We start from the raw sequence: 16529 nt of genomic DNA on the forward strand, positions 1-16529 counted from the left end.
AGACAGGTTTTTGGTTAATTCAGGGTTCGGTTTCAACAGGTTTCACTGTATTATTGTTTGCATTATTATGCCCTCTATTTCAAAAATAAGATTTTTAATTTGTAATTTTGAAAACAATTCCATATTTGTTAAGTAAAAATTTCATGATGTGAGTTTTACTTATTTCAATTTTTAGATACCTGCATTTTTGTCCAATAATAAAATTTGATAAAAGTGCATTTTAGTTTTGATGTATCATTACCAGATTTTTAACAAGTTTAACAAGTGTTGTGCTTATTTTGTATTTATTATGAATTTAGAGTTTTTAAGATCTCAATGATAGCTTTATGTACAAAATGTATGATTATGTTTATGATAAGTTTCTTTATACTTTAATAGTACCAACACATACTTAAAATTTATTGCCAAGAGTTAAAGGAGAGAGGCTATTTTTTCTGAGTGATATTTTGACACAAGCTTTATATAAGTGTGCCGTATCATATGATTCAGAATAATAACAACATCAACACCATGTTGTTTAAAAACTTGTTTTATATTTTTGATATGTATACAATACATGTATGTTGGTGGAAAATATTAAATTTATTTGACAAGCTTTAGGAACGGTCAAATCGCAAGAGTTCCTCGAGGTGTTCTCACTGTATTGAAGAGAGTACAAATAAATATATTGATATTTTTCGACAATGTTCATGTATTGTTTTTATCCTGCAGCCACATTTTCTAAACAAAACATGCAAAACAGGTATTAAATAGTTTATTTCATTGAACAGTCCTTTAAGCACGGTGGTTGGTGAGGGCACCTTTGTGTTTTCTGGTTTTGTCATTGCTCATAACTGAAAAGATAACCAGGAGACAATATTTTGTAGTGGAGGAAAGTTAACACCCTTATTTTGTAAACCAGAAAGCTTAGTTGCAGAATAAATATATATATTTATGTTCTTATGATAGGGTGAATATTAAAATGGTAATTGGCTTTTAGATTTGTCATGCAGATTTGCAACATATTAATTATATTGAACTCCTGCATTTCTTTTATTATCAAATTTATTTTGAGAAGGGTATCCTATTTTTATATGTCTAATTTGGAATGAAATAAGACGTAACATTAAGGTATTCCTTCTAGAATAACTGACCAGACAGTATGACCAGTTCAAATATGGTTACAAGTGCCAGAGAATGCTAAGAAGTAATAAATGAGCAGAACTTGCTATGTGCACAAATTTCACCCAAAACATTCACAGCAATAATCTAGATGAAAAAATGATTACCTTATTTACCATATAAATTTGATCAATAAATCATTGTTATTTTTGAATAAATTTTTTATTTTATGATTTGCAGATTGATATTTCAAATCTTTGGTGATGCAAGATAAAGTTATGTCACAAAAAAATAGTGCTCTAGAGTTAAATTACAGAATTTATTTCACATGTAAAATATCGAAATTTATTTCACAGGTAACATATTGAAATTTATTTCAAAAGGAAAATTCAATAATTTGTTGCTTTCTATATAACAATAAAATTTAATAAATTTAGCCCCTCTTACTACTCAGGACAAATGATAAGCCTTAGTATTGTTACATAATTTTGTGAAAAACACAAGAAATTTTGGGTAGTATCTACCCAGTTCAATTAATGTTGTATTTATCAATTAAATAATCATGATATTTTATACTGTAAATTTAGAAAATTTTGCAATGTTTTTTTTTTTTAGAAAAAATGATGCAAATAGAAATGAGTTAGAATTGCTTTTTGAAATGTTCAACAGTAAGCAGAATGTTTTACTTATTATTATGAAAAATTAAGCAACTTGTTATCCTTAAATGACAATAATGCAATTATAAAAGTGCAATAATAAAAAAAAACCTGCTTCAATTCCAGTTTTTGTTTGTCTTTAGTTTTGCATTTGTTTACTTAGGAAAGTTAAACTACAGAGTTCTTAAATTAGACATGTCTGTATGTTCTTTAATAAATGTATCTTCCAGTCATAAAAATGTATACATCTTAATTTTGAATTGTACAGATTCTTAATATTTACCTTTAAAGATTCTTTTATGTAATTTATTGGCAGTTTTGCTATTTAAAAGTAGTAAAGCTTTGAATAATTACCCTTATAATATTGTCGTAGTCAGAGTATTTTGAAACTTTCTAAGTACCCCACAGCCCTGCCCATTCTTGGAAATTGACTTTCTGTTAAGCTTTAGGTTACTGAGTTTTAATGTTTTTTTTTTAACTTCCCTGATCAATAGATTAATAATGTGGATATGTTTAGCACAATGCTGTAAAAGCTTTGATTTCCAGTCTTTGGTATTCCTGAGTGGAGTTGTTCAAAACATTATCAGAGGATAAATACCTATCCGGCAGATAACATCTACACATTTCTCAAGACTTGTCCAGCAGATAACTCTTTCAAACAACCAGGCCCATGTATTCAAGTAAAGGATTAGTTAGACACCCAACTTCTAGCATTAATCAATATATTCAAAACGTGGGTATCTTTTGAACAACAATATGCTTTAAAAAGCTTGGATTTTCATTCCTTGGTACTCCGGGTCTCCAAGTAAAGGATTAGTATGACAGTCAACCTCTAACATTGATGGAGTAAAAATAGCTGTAGTCAATTGTTAGTGCATTTTCTAATTTTTTTCTGTGATATTGTCATTGTCATCTACTTCATTCTTTTTGTCTTTTAGTATTGACTTTTTTGACAATGAATATTAAATGCTTAAGATTAAGAACTTTAGCATATACTATGTTTTCTGTTTTTTTATTTTATTGTTTGTATCTAATATGATAATGCTTATTTTTTTGGTATTTTTTTCCTTGTAGTTAATCTGTTCTCCATTTATTTATGCTTTAAGATGCCCCTGTCGGTAATATTTGAATTACTGAAGTATTTCTATTATAACCTCTTACTGTAATCTACCAAGCCAACATTTTTGAGTTTTAGAAATATTTTGGTTTAAAGAGGATAAATCACATTTCAAAAACAAAAAAATAAATAAAGAAAATCTATAGTATGTAATGGGTTTGTCATTATTGCATTACTATTTAAATATTTTATTTAAACATCTTGTTTACACATGGAAGCATTGCAACATATGCTTCTGTATGTTTTCAAAACATATTTATCATTGGTAAGTAGAATTAAATTGTGTACAATTGAAATAATTTAAATTCTATATATTTTCTTTACGTATCTGACATATGAGAGTTAAGGAGGTAGACTTAGGTTAAGGGACATAACTCTTGAAATCAATGATAGGTTTGTATCATATTCAATTTCACCAAAGCCTATCAAGCTTTCATTTGAAACAGAATGAAATCAATCCAAGTTACTTTGATGCTTACATGACATTGATGAAAAATGTTGAATATAAACGTTCCCATGATTTGTAAGAGTTGTGTCCCTTACCCTAGGCCTTCCACCTTAACAACTTCCAGGAAAAAGAGTTACTGTCGTTCATACAAGAGAATGATATATCTGAACCCAAAGGTCTTTTCCAGGATCCCTTATAGCAGGTTAATGCCCAAGCTTGAAATGATAATATTTTGATGTCAACTTTAATTTGATATTGAAATGTAACTTGTAATAGAGATATTGCAACACTACGTCTTTTTCCTCTTTGACACGCTTAAATCGATATCCTATTGAACATTATGGTACATAATTCTCCTGGACTAGAAAAAGGACGAGGTTTCATTTGGATTTATAATGCTTCTAGTTGTCTTTATTTTAATTTGAGTTATGAAATATTTTCATGGTTATGTCTTTTGTTGTTTGTTAGTCAGTTTTCCTTTTGTAATGTGTACTTAATCAGACAATTTGAAATATTTATTTGCCATTTATTAGATTTAGCTAGCAGGGTTGTTGTTTTCTGCTTTGGTCACATGTATTAGTATTTGCATTTTTGATCCTAACAAATATTGTATTATTTGTAAGAAAGGAAAACCATCTTACAGCTGGTATTTGAGCCTATTTGTTGAAAAATGTCTTGTCTTAATAATAAAATATGAAATATATTCAACAGTTATTCTATGTCTTTTTGTTTTTCTTTTTGTTTCCATATATTTTTGTAAATTAGTGAAAACGCCGATTTCTCGTCTAGTATATATTAGTATTAAAAAAAAACAAAACCGATCGTTAACATTATATATTTACACGGGTACCTTTATTGGCAATTCAAAACTTGATTAGAGACACAAAGGAAATTAACTGGAACAAATCATTTGAAACTGTTTTTGGGGTCTCGATCATCTGTAGTGACCTTCATCTACGCCTCGAGCAAATACGCAGTACATTGACCCAATGTCTGCACTTAGACATTATACATAACAAATTTGAAAAGCCCAGTTATAATACTGCAGGACTCTACACATTGTGTCTATATTCGCATGCCGAAATACATATATATGTATTCGTTTAAATTATTTAATACACCAGAAATGTTTACAATCTTCTGAGGAACTATGCACATTAATCGTTAGACTAGTTCCCTCGTTAACAGGTTTGTGTCTTGGAAGAATTAAGGGCGACGGGTAAGGAAGAAGGAAACGGAGAATAGGAGATATTGTAGTAATGAAAATTTTGGATTTTGGAATGGGGAGATGGATATAGGGAATTGTGAGTTGGGTAAGGAGTATTTGGAGATGAATATGGAGAACTTGGAGATGGGTAAGCAGAATTTGGTGATGAATAAATAAAATTTGGTGATGAATAAATAAAATTTGGTGATGAATAAGGAGAATTAGGTGATGAATAAGGAGAATTTTGAGATGAGAGAAAAAAATCTCAGCAGTTTTGATAAATGACGTATAATTGTGGTATTTTTATGACGTCACTACAATGAACTAATGCCACAAACCATGCTTTTTCAAAATATTTAGACATATTAGTATTTTATGAAACTATTTTCATGCTATTTCTGTTATTTATAGCCCATTGCCTCTTCACCTTTGAACTGCAATTCAGTTATGTACTGCTAATGAATTGCTAATCGTCGAAAGCATCACACAATCGTTAAACATTCAAAGGTCAATTTTATATTTAAAAAAAATGTAACGTATTTTTTAAGCAGTTATAAATGTAGTATTTTATAAGAGTAATTAAGGGAACCAAAGTTCTAGCGGAAATCAGAAGAATAAAACCCAGGGACAAAGACCAGACGTGGAAAATGGACAAACACAACAAAGAACATAAAGGGACTAAATTAAAACATACAAAATAAGAAAAGTAAATGAGGAAATCCGACTTCACTAAAAACCGGGAGCATGGACAGGTGCACTAGAGGGAAAGAGTCCTCTGCTTTTCTAGAAACACCAGCCTAGTTGCTTATAAAAATGCGTTTTATTCTTATGAAAAGGACACTACTTCATTTCATCTATTAAATTGCTAAAGGTTAGAGTGTATCAATTTGTGCTTAAGTTAAACAATGACTCCACAAAAAAGTTATCGATTTGAGAATAAGAGTTTAGGATGTTATAATAACAGTAGCTCCTGTAATGAAAATACACAATAAAGAAATAGAGAGAACATGACAATACACATCAAATCTAACCTAAAATATACTTAACTCCAATCTAAAAGAGACAAGATTGCAAGAATATGGCATTTACGGTTTAAATATTTTAGAAAAAGTTGCGTCTGGATAGTTTCATTATCCACACATTGAGGATAATTTATTATATATTTATTATATATTTTAGGCAGTTAACTGGGGCATGCAATCCCATTTATTTTCCCATTCGCCAGATATCTTACAGAAACAGTATTTGGGTAGTATGACATTTCATTTTTTAAATAAATTCACCTGCTTTGTACTATTATTATCCACAAACAATATTTCATCCAACAAGACTGCAACTAAATTATTTGAGCTGCGATCTTAATACGTTACATATTTGCCGCTTGTTACAGTGTGTAATTTGTCAGAAAGTAAATAAAATATTGAATGTTATCTTGAAAGGAGAAACAAGAAATAAAGTGGATGAAAAAATTAAACTACTAAAACGGGTGGTAGAGAAAATTGTGTTCTCTTAATACCATCAAATTCACATGACTAAAGAGATTCATTTGAACACTTCATCATTGAAGAAAGTGGAATGACCATCCTCAGCCGATATAGAATTACACGAACCATATAATTAATAAATGAATTTTCGTAACACATGAACTCGTAAGACAATGTTTTTTTTTTTATCATTAATGAACTAAATAAGGCAAACCGGGAAAATCTTATGTACGTAATTGGCCATTCAATTAAATCATCTTATAATAAAAAAATATATTGACCAAACAGAAAATCATCAAAAATTTGTAAAAATAAAAAATTAAAAAATAAAATAATAAATGATGCGGTGAATGCGAAAAAAATTGTTGCAATGTTACAAGAACTCCTAATAAATGGCGATTCATTTTTACTTTTAAGTACGTCTCTGTTTAAGAAATGGACAAAATGTGTATAAGGCATGCACATGAAGACAAAAGAAAAAACAGCAGAGATTTTATGGCATTATCCAAGTCATTATACCCCATTACCTCAAGAAACAACCCAATCAAAGCGCTTAAGGACATGGAAAAACCACGTTTTAATTTCTGTTTACTAAAACATTTTAAGCAAAATATCAAAATATAAAAAAATATGTAGACCTTCCAACCATGTAACGCACTTTGCATAATTCTTAGCTGGAGAGCTACTTATAACTTCAAATATTTTAATTTTATCATTATTTTACATGTTCGTAAAATTTATTTGCATAGTTGTGATTATATCATGAAGGGATACATTTCTGTGGTTGTATTGTAAAGTTCTAGATTGTAATGGAAACACATTTTGAGAATAAAAAAAAATGCATAGCACAAAGTAAATACCTTGCGCTAGAACAGAATATTCAATTCAAACACTTGCTGCATCGTTGGAATTGTTTTGTTCAAAATTAAAACATTGAGGTGTGGAAAAAAAACCCAACCAAACAAACAAAAAACAACATATTATTTACTTGTCCTTGTATGGTTAAAAAATCAATTTTCGTTCTTGACTTTTGACCCAAATTTAAAAAAATACATTTTGTGATACGAATAATGATACTCATATTGGTTTTTCTTATTGATTATCACGTGATTCGGAACATTTTATCACAGCAAATGTGACTTTCGTTACAGAAATATATGCATGTCGTCATGCGATGTATACCTGTTATTTGTATATCTTTGAGCATGATATAATTTTTGAAGATAATGTCCAAAATGTAGAACGATTCCCGAATCAACTATTTCAATTCCACCAAATATTGCCCACTTTGGATCTACACGTTTTTGAATCTAGTAGTGTACCCAGTTACCAACATAGATCCAATTTGTCTTATTTTTTTTCTGAAGTCACATAAATAATTATGAAATATTATTTGATTTATAAAATAAAAAAAATTAACAATCATATACATGTGTATTGTAAATTTCGATATGCCGTACACGTGTTTCAAGGAGTAACCTCTCATCAGCAGCATTAAAATCAGACATGTAGGAAGATCATAATCCAAAACTTAGATATATACAAGAAGTACTCAAAACCACAACTATATCGCAAAAGGAAGCAAAGTCAACCATCGAGAGATTCTACCATGTGAATTACAAGGAATGATGCCCCAGTCCTTTGAGATTTGTAATACTGCAAAATTTGTTAAATATGATAAATTAAATCTGATGTAATTCGGGGTCAGGCAAGCCTTACTTCTGGGTTGGTAAATACCCTCGAGGACCTTTGGGTCACCATCAAATCATGCAATCTGTTGGACGGCTTGTAATTTATACAACATTGAATTACATGTAACTCACAAAGAGGTCCTTGAATATCATGTAAATAAAGGAGATTTCAGTATCTATATCAGAATGGCATGAAGATTTTTGTAATTGTTATAGTCACTAACATCACATGTTCAAAATACTTTGTTTCAAAATTCAGATCATATATTTCATTTCATTGTATAGAATTCGGTATATAAATTGCAATTATTTCTGTGATAAAAAGTACTTGCAGTGGTCTAGCAGTTATGGGATCATCATCACTTCTCAAGATTGTTTTGATCGGACTGCTGTTGTCAACTTTTAAAGGTACTTAATATATTATATCAAACATTATATCTTAAACTCGTGTATCCATCTGCACAATGCGACCTGATTTTTTCAACAAGTCATACTTTTACTTTATTTTTTTTGGTCTATCCTGGACTTTTTATGAGCAACTCGGTGGGTGTTTCTAGAGAAGCAGGGGACGCTTATACTACCGTGCATCTGGTCCATGATCCTAGCTGGAGTCTGAGTTGCTCAATTACATTTGTTGCTTTGTAGGAATCATTTTAGGTTTTTTTATGTTCTTTTTTGTGTATGTATATTTTCCCTGTGTTGCCTTTGTCCCTAGATTACATTCTTTTGATTTCCGCTAGAATATTGGTCCCCTTGGTTACTCTTTAATGAGAATATATACATGTAGATCTATGTAAATGTTTAAATTAATCAATTCCTGCCTTTATTACAAGTTAATGTAAAAAAATCCACTTGATCTGAAAAGCAATCTGCTAAAAGATGTATGTCAAAAATGATGATTCCTTTAAAACTTTAGACGATACAGTGTTCACATTTATTTTTTGTGGTGCATTTTCAGCATTACGTAACATATACCTCAAATGCCAATATTACTAGTTATCGACGACTCCCTCTCCATCAAGGACAAAGTATTTTAGAAAAGTGTGCGCATACTTTTATCATTACTTAGACAAATCTGCATTATGATTTTTAAAGTAATATAGCTAATTTCGGGAAATGGAGTTGACCTTACCGCGATAAAATGACCCCTACCCGATGAAATGTCTTCCGTGCTTAACTCGAAAAATGACAAGGAAATTTAAATTTCCCAAGGAAGTTCATCAGATCATTTAATCAAAGAAAGATCCTTTTCCCTGAAGTTAACTATACTACTCGCTGTAATCTTACTTCCCTTTTCTTTAGTTTTGCATTTATTAACCAAAGAGATCAAAGCTAAAAACAAAAATACTGATCATATGAATATTGAAAATTCGATATGCCGAACACGTGTTTCAAAGAATAATCTCTCATCAGCATGATTATAACCAATAATGTACATTCCAAGTAAGCTATCTATAAATAGATTTACAGAATAAAGAAAAATATCGAATAAGAGAGCCAAATCTACCACTGATGAGTTTTCTCGAAATATCTCAAATGAGATGCATTACTTTATGCCATGTTCAATATCATACATTTTATCAGCCAGGGGTCATGTTGTGAGCCGTGGGGTATGATAATATGAGCGAAAGCTGCTAAAACACATGATAGGATAAACAATATGTAATAATCTGTTTTCCATACACTCGAAAACTAGGTCAAATGTCTCTGATTACGCGAGCGAGGGCTGCCTCTATCGTGTCCATATTTGTAAACAATTTTTACTTTTCTCATGACCGGAAAAGGGCGCGATAAAGCTTCCGAACACAATTGGAACTATTCGACCATTTCAGCTACACTAAAAAAGATAAAAACCTCGGATGCAGAAAAAATTGCCGGCATTGTAGTGATACGCGTATCAAAGTAGCTCCTTCCACCATCTGGCGCTAAAAAATAGTTCGATAGCTGCCAAACTATGGCGAAGATGCTTGCAGTAGATTCCAGAAGAGCTGTAGTAAACTGGTTTCGTTTTAAGATTTCTCCAGGGGAAAATGTTGCCTTTATGATAAATAGTAAATGATAAAATAATTATTTAAAAGGAATGGTATCTACTTTTCATATATTTTGTGCTGTTATTGAAACTGCACTATACTATTTTAATTCCAATGTTGTCTAAGTACTAAACAACGTCTTTTTATATTTGCAGTATTTGCTAGTCCCCAAAACAACGACGTTGGTAAGTGTGATGAATATATAATACTATGAGCAATGAAAAAGCAACGAAAAAGAAAAAAAAATAAATAGAGGAAACCTGCGCTGATAAGTGATCCTATGGTCAATATTACTACAAAATAGGAAATGTGGTATGATTGCCAATGAAACAGGCATTGCAACAAACATTTAAACATCTACAGGTCACCCTACGGTTTTCAATGATGAGCAAAACGCATACCATAAAGCAAGCTGTAAAAAGCCTCAAAACAAATGAAGTGGAACTTTTCATAAAAGACGAAAATAGACCTAATCTTTATACTAGAAAAGGAAACGAAATAACAAAGAACATACGAAAAACGACAACCATTGGGCTACAGAGTCCTACAAAATAATAATACCCCCCCCCCAAAAAAAAACCCCAAAAAAAACCAAAAAAAACAAAAAAACAAAAACAAAAACAAAAACAAAACAAAACAAAACAAAAAGATAATAATAATAATAATAAAAACCAATAGAAACTCGTCCTATAGGATTTAGTGAAAATATTTTATTGAATGTCGAAGTAAAACAAATAATGCTTCTTTAATTATGCCTCTACTTTTGTGAATTAAATAATGTAAGTCCATGTTTATTGAAAAGACCAGTTAGTTGTTTTAATCTTGTATGTGTTATAATCGTATTAGCTCCAGGGCTTGGGCATATCATTGGTATCTTGTATTTGGTATAATCGTATTTGCTCCAGGGCTTGGGTATATCATTGGTATCTTGTATGTGGTATAATCGTGTTAGTCCCAGGGCTTGGGCATATCATTGGTATCTTGTATGTGGTATAATCGTGTTAGTCCCGGGGCTTGGGCATACCATTGGTATCTTGTATGCGGTATAATCGTGTTAGCCCCAGGGTTTGGGCATATCATTGGTATCTTGTATGTGGTATAATCGTATTTGCCCCAGAGCTTGGGCATATCATTGGTATATGAATTTACTGCCTAATAAATAGTTGCAAATGCGTGAATTTAAAGTGGGTAAAAACGAACTTTATTTATTCCCCGTTGGCATGCAGTCTGTGGTACCTCACTTATGTTTTTTTCTTACATACCCATTTTTTAGCTATTGTTTTTTTAGTATAATTAACAGTGGTTCATTCATTAAAAATATTCCATGTCGATATGGACATTAATACAAATTTTGTCTATCCGGACGTGACATTGTATGAGCAACTTTGAGGGTGTTTCTAGAAGGCGCTTACCCTAACGGTGCACGTAGTCCATGATCCCATATTGTGTGTAGTCAAGGTTGCTGATTTATTTTATGTTCTTTGTACTTGTTATTTTGGTTATTTCAAGTTCTTTGTCTAGTCATTATCCTTGGGTAATATTCTTTCTGGTTACCGCTCGAATCCTTGATTTCCTTTGCATACATCACACACTTACAAAATATGTAAATAATCTTTTTAGGAGCAATCCCTAAAGTTTCCATCCCAAAAGGATATATTCACAGAGGAGAGGAATATAGTACAATTACACTTTATAGTACTGTGTCATCTCCTAACAGTCAACTGCAGTCTATTTGGTGGATTTTCAACAATGGAGAAACAAGCAAAATTATTCAAACTTCAACTGTATTTAATCCATCATTGACCATTCGTGGTCTTAGTCTTGCTGATGAAGGGATGTATATGTGCTTAGCAACTAATACAATAGGAACAGGGCGAAGTATACAAACATCACTCTCTGTCATTGGAAGTAAAAGCAGAAGTAAGTATTATCGAAAGAGTAATCAAGGGAACCAAGATTAAAAAAAACCAAAACAAATAAAACAAAAAGCAACCAAAAAAAAAAAACCAAAACAAAACAAAAAAAAAAAAAAATAGTAATAAAAAAAAAAAAAAAAACAAAAAACAAAAAATCAAAACAAAAACAAGAAAAAGAAAAAAACAAAAAACAAAAAACAAAAAACAAAACAAAACTGGAAGCATGGACTAGGTGCCCCGGTAGGGTAACTTTCCATGAGTTTTTTTTTTAAATATCATTCGTTCAAGGCAAATAGTAAAATTCTTCGTGAAAGCAGTTAGCAATTTAAGTTCTCTTGACAGTATTTTATCGTAACTTCTGCAAATACAGTAGGTGGAAAGATGTGATATCAAATTTTCAGGTGGGAATAGATTACTTTAGAGCATCTTCATCCATTATATATTCTTAATAGCCTACATTTCATCGTTTAATGAACTTTTACAACATAATTTAAAACTAGTCGATATGAATCAGAAGAAATTTTCTAAAACGTTTACCTTTACTTCATAGAACATAAAAATATTGAAAAAAAGAATAATAAAAATATGTAAAAAAATTATTACAAAAAATGATTGAATATTTCAATACAATTCTTGTTGTGTATTTGCATTTCAGATGTAACAAACCCACGTTTTATCGAAGAAATAACTTGTAAGTGATTAACTTATGATCATCATTCATGCATTCATAAGTGCTACTATAATTATTGGGAGTGGCTGCTCGTCCACGCATTCGAGGACTGGGAGGCTCTACAGGCTAATCGTCCACACATCCGGTTTGAGCAATTACACACGGAATCGTGACGTAAACGCTTCATTTACGTTAGTAATGTGGAAATAGTGAGAAATTCATCTTAATATACAAATATATACAAAATGATACATACACAATAAAAGTTATTAAATCGTATCTGATGTAACAAATATCCATTAAAATCATTCAGAATTAAGACAGGCAATTTCTCCTTACACGTGAAACATGTTCATCCACACTGGTCCTTCTTTGTAGAAACTAAAATCCTGCTTTCACGTTCAGGCCACGTCCTTGGATTCCTACGTATTTGAATAATTCCACTGATGACGATTCGGTAGTTTTTGCCGGTATTCCTTAGAGTATATTTAATCATTTTCTTAAATAAATTATAATTAAAATATTGAATTGATCGTGTAATGCGGAATATGGATTTATGTATTTTTTTGTTTAAACCAGAAAAAGAAAACCCATAAAGGCCGTCTCTAAGTAATTTGAAATATAAGACAAAATGAACCCGATAATTTGATGTTTGTTTTCCAGTTTTTTAAACCTACCGATGCACCAGGTCCATGCTCTCAGTTTTAGTGGAGTCCGAGTTTTTTTGCTACTTATTTTAGTTATTTTATGATCTTTGTTGTGTGTGTCTGTTTTCCATGTCTGGTCTTTGTCCCTGGATTACATTCTTTTTTTTTTTAATTTCCGCTAGAATCTTGGTTCCTTTGATTACTCTTTAACGTCTTATTATGACTTAATTACTTGCATATTGTGGAGTATTACCATTGTCACGGATCGTGTTGTTATGGGGGTAAATAGACCCATTAATATCTTAAATCTTTAAATACTAATACCCAACAGATCATCCACATAAAACAATTTCTTTGGCCGTAAAAACATTTTGCAATCTAACTTGTATAGATACATAAAGCTTTCAGCAAATCAATTCAGCATATGTAAAAATAGAAAAACCTACAACCAGTCTAAACCAAATTGGTTTGACAGCTATGTCTATAATCTTTGAATTAGTGTATCCAAAACACCTAACTAAACAGGGAACTTCATCAGTCCAACAGGTGTTATGTATGGAATCAGTCCAACAGGTGTTATGTATGTAATCAGTCCAACAGGTGTTATGTATGGAATCAGTCCAACAGGTGTTATGTATGGACAAGTTTTTCTGTATAAAAAAGTTAATACAGTGAATTAAGGTCGAAGGCGAATCCCCCCCGTTTAATCAGTTCATGACTATTAATGCCATGTGGTAAATGTCTCATTGATATTAAAAATGATATTGTGTAAATGGATATTTTCTGTTTCCTGTTTTATACTTCGGCTTTTTACCAATAGTTTACATGCTTTTACTTTCACAGTTTTCTTACAGTTTGATTGCAGAATTTAAAAAAAAACTCAATTAATTTATTAAATTATTCTGGGAGATCTAAAACATCCCAATTAAATCTGTATCTTTATCAGCAATAAAGCATTAGCAAGAAAATAAGAATTATCATTTATCAATTATATTTCTAGTAAAGGACATTGAGGTTAGAACTACGGAAACAGTCCACGTTGAGCAAATAGGAAATAATGTAACCTTAGAATGCATTGTTTCCTCTGACAGTAAGATCCAATCTGTCTGGTGGACATTTAACTATGATGGGATCGTCAGGCGTATTGAATCAACTACTAACAAGGTAAAATACAAAGGCGTTACCACATCAAATCCATCGTTGACAATTGAAAACCTTTCCACAGCTGACATTGGGTCGTACGTGTGCAAGGCCAAGAATGAAGGAACATCTGCAAAAAGTATTCCAGTGTCACTTATAGTCACGGACTGTAAGTAGTTTGTCCATTGATAGCTTCTAGTATGGGTAGTGGGTCGAATTTGTGCATGACAAAGAAAGGAAGCATGTTTACAAAAAGTGTTCATGTGTCACTTGAAAGTAAGTAGTTTATCCATTGATAGCTTCTATTATGGGTAGTTGGTCGTACGTTTGAAAAGCAAAGAATAGAGAGACATCCGCAAGAAATTTTTCAGTCACTTATAGTCACTGACTGTAAGTAGCTGATTTATTGATAGTTTCTAGTATGTTTTGTCATTGTGAAATAGAATACATTGCATGCCATGCTTTATTGACATTTTTCATGCAATTTCTAGCATAGAGGACATATTCGATATTCCATAGCTTCACACTTCTACCACACTTTATCCTGCTCTTCGATACAATTCGGTAGATTTACGAATACATATCCTACTGCTCATGCCTTATGATTTGTTTCACATCCTGTACAGCAGAACTTATAAGCTAGCGGAGTAATACAGAGAGAAATAGAAAGTGGTTATAGGTCAGAAGAGAATATTTTTTTTTGGTAGTTGACTGATTAAGCTTCAGTTATGCAAGACCAGTCATACAATGTAAAATTTCTTCCTGACTTATGATTAATCCTATTGATACAAACATGATATTGAAATTTCATCATCAGCAAATGCTTACCAGATTTTTGTAAGCAATGCAAATAGTTTTACGTAATAAAGCTATATATATCTACTTTACAGGTCAAAAGAATCGAGTCGAGAACATTGGTAAGATATGAAACATGATAACATAATTTTCTTTCTCAGTTTTGCATGTGAAAGCATAAGATTTTATGTTATGGAAAAAGGCTTCCAAAAAGTTATGAACGGAATAAAATGTGAAAGAGAGTGCCAATTTTAAAAATTATTTTGTAATATTTTAATGGTCCCTGAACCGATCCGCGCAACTATTTGACGGACCGATGACTGATGATTGAATTACCTCTAACGATTGATAACTGATGACCAGTCACAGATCTGACTACAGTTTTGTTATGTAAAATGACAGATGACTGGTTAATGTAAATTTCTGAATTTTGATTGGAACGGATCAAACAGAGTATTATATTAAATGTACTTGGAGCATGAAATGATAAATATACATTTTTGTTTTCATTTAAAATAGTAAATCTAAAAGAAAAGGGAATCAATTTATGTCTGAATTTATATCATAGTAAATCTGCATGTGTAAAAACAAATACTGGCACAAACCAATCCTTAAAATTGATTAACCCATCATCGGTCTCGTGACGTAGAGTAGAAGCAATTACCGGTTTAATGTATCGGTTTGTCGGATCTATGACTAATTTGAAACTTATCGGTACTCGATTAACGATTGCAATATTATTACACGGATCGGTAAAGTCACTGTATTTGATAAATCTATAAACCAAAAGAACTGTATTTCACATTTTGTACATTTTCTGTATTGTGTTTTTTTTTGTTTCGCATGGAAAAAAATGTTTCAGGGACTAAGGTAACCATTCCTCAGGAATCTTTCGATGGGAAAGTGAAACATCAAATAACGCTTTATTGTACGGTATACTCTCCTAACAGCCAACCACAGTCTGTTTGGTGGACACACCAGGATAAAGGCAAAATCCTGACAATTACACGTACCACTAACCCAAAGAAATACACAGGAATGACATTAACGAACCCATCTTTGGTTATTTCTGATCTTAATGATTCTGATCGCGGTCGTTACACATGCTTAGCAAATAACACCAGAGGAACTGTCAGCACTGGGACAACGAGCCTCAACATCATTTACCCTACCGTAAGTTTTAGCATACTTTATAAATGGACAGACAATTTATCAATGAAACTTACGTCTTCATATAAATGATAGAGAAAAATCCGGTTTGAATTTTTGTAGATCAATGCAGTATTCTTTTCGGATTTTTAACGCTACACAAAACAGCATGTACTGATGATATTGAAATTAATGAGGTGAAAGTCTATGAAATACAAACATGAGCTTTTATCGATATTTTTTAAAAACAAAATTTGATGAGAATTTTGAAAGGACGGTATCACAAATCAGCGGTCATCCGATTAATTAAATACTTTCGGATAAATTTTGGACAAAGTTCAGATTACAAACATCGCCTTCTTATAAATAGTTAATTAGTGATATGAGAACAATATGACATTTTTTTAGATGTTGACTTCATCACGATTAATATCATGACTCGCCGTAACGGGCTCAACTGATTTGAATCGTGATAAAG

General features: G+C 31.4%; 1 protein-coding gene across 1 annotated transcript; it reads left to right on the top strand.

Moving 5' to 3' along the window:
* The first annotated feature begins 4610 nt into the window (after window positions 1-4610).
* LOC148617763 (contactin-5-like) lies at window positions 4611-14284 on the top strand. The gene is made up of 4 exons (XM_088585127.1): window positions 4611-4677; window positions 9890-9919; window positions 11355-11654; window positions 13968-14284. Exons 1-4 carry the CDS (start codon window positions 4611-4613, stop codon window positions 14282-14284), a joined length of 714 nt encoding a protein of 237 aa, XP_088441253.1.
* Window positions 14285-16529: the final 2245 nt, after the last annotated feature.

Source organism: Perna viridis, chromosome 5 (assembly GCF_037379345.1).
Source record: "Perna viridis isolate PV_CMFRI_1.1 ecotype Kerala chromosome 5, ASM3737934v1, whole genome shotgun sequence".
NCBI lineage: Eukaryota > Metazoa > Mollusca > Bivalvia > Mytilida > Mytilidae > Perna > Perna viridis.